Raw genomic sequence first — 2,164 nt, 5'->3', positions numbered from 1 at the left:
CTGCTGGTGATCACACTGGCGGGTTTCCGCCTACTCTTCTTTTTTAACCTGCGGCTGCAGACGTTCTGCCAAGACTGCAGCGTCTTGGAGGTCCAGATCCACATGCCGCTGGTGATGCCGACCACCAGCAGCATGAACATCTTCACCAGGAAGATTTCCACGGCAGGGATGGAGGCGGCCATCAGGCAGTCCACGTTCTTGGTCTGGTTGTTCACTTTGCACTTGTGCTGCGTGGCCAGGACTTTCCAGTAATCCATGTTGAGGCGTTCGTAAAAGTAGCAGGCGATCACACAGGTGGCCGGCACCGTGTAGAGCACCGAGAAAACGCCGATGCGCACCATGAGCTTCTCCAGCTTGTCGGTGTTCTCCCCGCCTGTTTTCATCACCCTCCGGATGTGGAAGAGGGCCACGAAGCCCGAGAGGATGAAGGAAGTGCCGATGATGAGGTAGCAGGCCAGGGGGATGAGCACGAAGCCAGTGAGGGCGTTGACGTCCATACTGCCCACGTAGCACACGCCGGTGAGCTCGTCCCCCGCCACCCTGCGCATCACCAGGATCAGGATGGTCTTCACAGCCGGGACGGCCCAGGCCGCCAGGTGGAAGTAGCTGCTGTTGGCCTCGATGGCCTCGTGACCCCACTTCTTGCCAGCCGCCAGGAACCAGGTGAGAGTGAGGATGACCCACCAGAGCGAGCTAGCCATGCCAAAGTAGTAGAGCACCAGGAAGACCAGCGTGCAGCCGGTGCTCTCCAGGCCCTCCTGGATGACATAGAGCTGCCCGCTGTCCCGGTCGCAGGCGATGCTCTCTGCGCCCGCGAAGAGGCGGATGATGTAGCCCACCGAGTAGACGCAGTAGCACATGGAGAGGAAGATGATGGGGCGTTCTGGGTACCTGAAGCGATGAGGGTCGATGAGGAAGGTGAGCACCGTGAAGGCGCTGGAGAAGAAGCAGAGCACGGACCAGACGGCCAGCCAGACCACGGTGAAGCGCTTGTCGTCGTGGCTCCAGTACACGTCCACGCCGGGCGTGCAGAGCGGCGCGCACGACGCGCTCTTTTCCACGTGGTGGAACTTGCCGGGGTTGTCGCAGCCGGCGCGCGCGGGCGCCCCGTCCTTGAGCTGCTGCTCCTGCGAGCTGTGTGGCCGCTGCGGCCGGAAGAGCGGCGGGAACATGCCGGAGCCCCGCGTGGGCTCGTCCGAGCCGTTGTTGGGCGCCTCCATGCACAGGTAGTTGGGGTCGTTCTTGTTGGGGAGTTTGCTGCAGTCCAGGGAGTCGGGCCACTTGAAGTTGAACTGCTCCATGATCGGGGAGCACTTGAGCCGGGCCTGCTCGCACATGACCCGGCAGGCGGGGATGGGGGTGGAGACTTGCTCGGTGCACATGGGCGCGTACAGCGAGCACAGGAAGAAGCGGAGGTGGCCGTGGCAGCCGTACTCCACCAGCGGCGCGAACTCGTGCAGCTGGATGGCGGCCTCGCGCTGGTTCTCGTGGCCCATCAGGTTGGGCATGCGGGTCATGTTGTAGCCAATGTCCTTGCACATCGGGATCTCGATGGGCTGGCACTTGCCGTCGCCCGGACGCTCCATGTCCATGGAGCTGATGGCGGCGCACGACCCCATCACCTGCAGGACCAGCCACAGGCGGGGGCCGGGGCGCTGCATGGTGGCGTCGGAGGTGGCCCTGCCGGGAGGTCCGCTCCCCTCACAGCCGCGGTTCCCGGGCCCGGGCTGCTGGCCCCGGCTGCCCGCCCCGGCTCTGGCCCCCGCCCATGCCCGCCCAGCCTCGCCCGGGCGGTGCGCACGGCGCCCCCAGCCCTGCAGTCGGCGCCGCGGCTTCCGCGGAGCTGGGGGCCAGAGGGGAGAGAAGCAAAGTTTCCAACAATACCGGGACGCGAGGGAAGCCCCCGGAGCTCTCGGTGCCGCCGCGCGACGCGGGCGTCCACTCCCACCGCGGCCGACTTTGGGCTCTTCGTGGAGCGCCCAGGCGGCGCGTCCGGAGGGGCCGGCGGCTCGCGGCGCTCCTCCCGCCCTGCGCCGGCCTCAGCCGGGCCCCGCCAGCAGCAGTTCCGACCTCCGCGTCCGCGTCCGGGGATGAGAGACTTGCAAAAATGCAAAGGGGGAAAAAGCCGAGCGGTGACAGGCCCCGCCCCCGGGCCGCCCGCCCC

General features: G+C 66.5%; 1 protein-coding gene across 1 annotated transcript in view; it reads right to left on the bottom strand.

Moving 5' to 3' along the window:
* Nucleotides 1–1,674, bottom strand: part of FZD10 (frizzled class receptor 10) — a 6,087-nt gene extending 4,413 nt beyond the window's left edge. Inside the window, exon 1 of the mRNA XM_012558014.2 lies at nucleotides 5–1,674. Within this exon, the coding sequence (XP_012413468.1) occupies nucleotides 5–1,661 (1,657 nt within the window). The 5' untranslated portion in view covers nucleotides 1,662–1,674. The remainder of the gene's footprint in view (nucleotides 1–4) is intronic.
* Between the last annotated feature and the right edge of the window lie 490 nt (nucleotides 1,675–2,164).

Source organism: Trichechus manatus, unplaced genomic scaffold, assembly GCF_000243295.1.
Source record: "Trichechus manatus latirostris isolate Lorelei unplaced genomic scaffold, TriManLat1.0 scaffold00131, whole genome shotgun sequence".
Classification (NCBI taxonomy): Eukaryota; Metazoa; Chordata; class Mammalia; order Sirenia; family Trichechidae; genus Trichechus; species Trichechus manatus.
The sequence above is the reverse complement of the archived record's forward strand: the minus strand, read 5'-3'. Positions and strand labels throughout refer to the sequence as shown.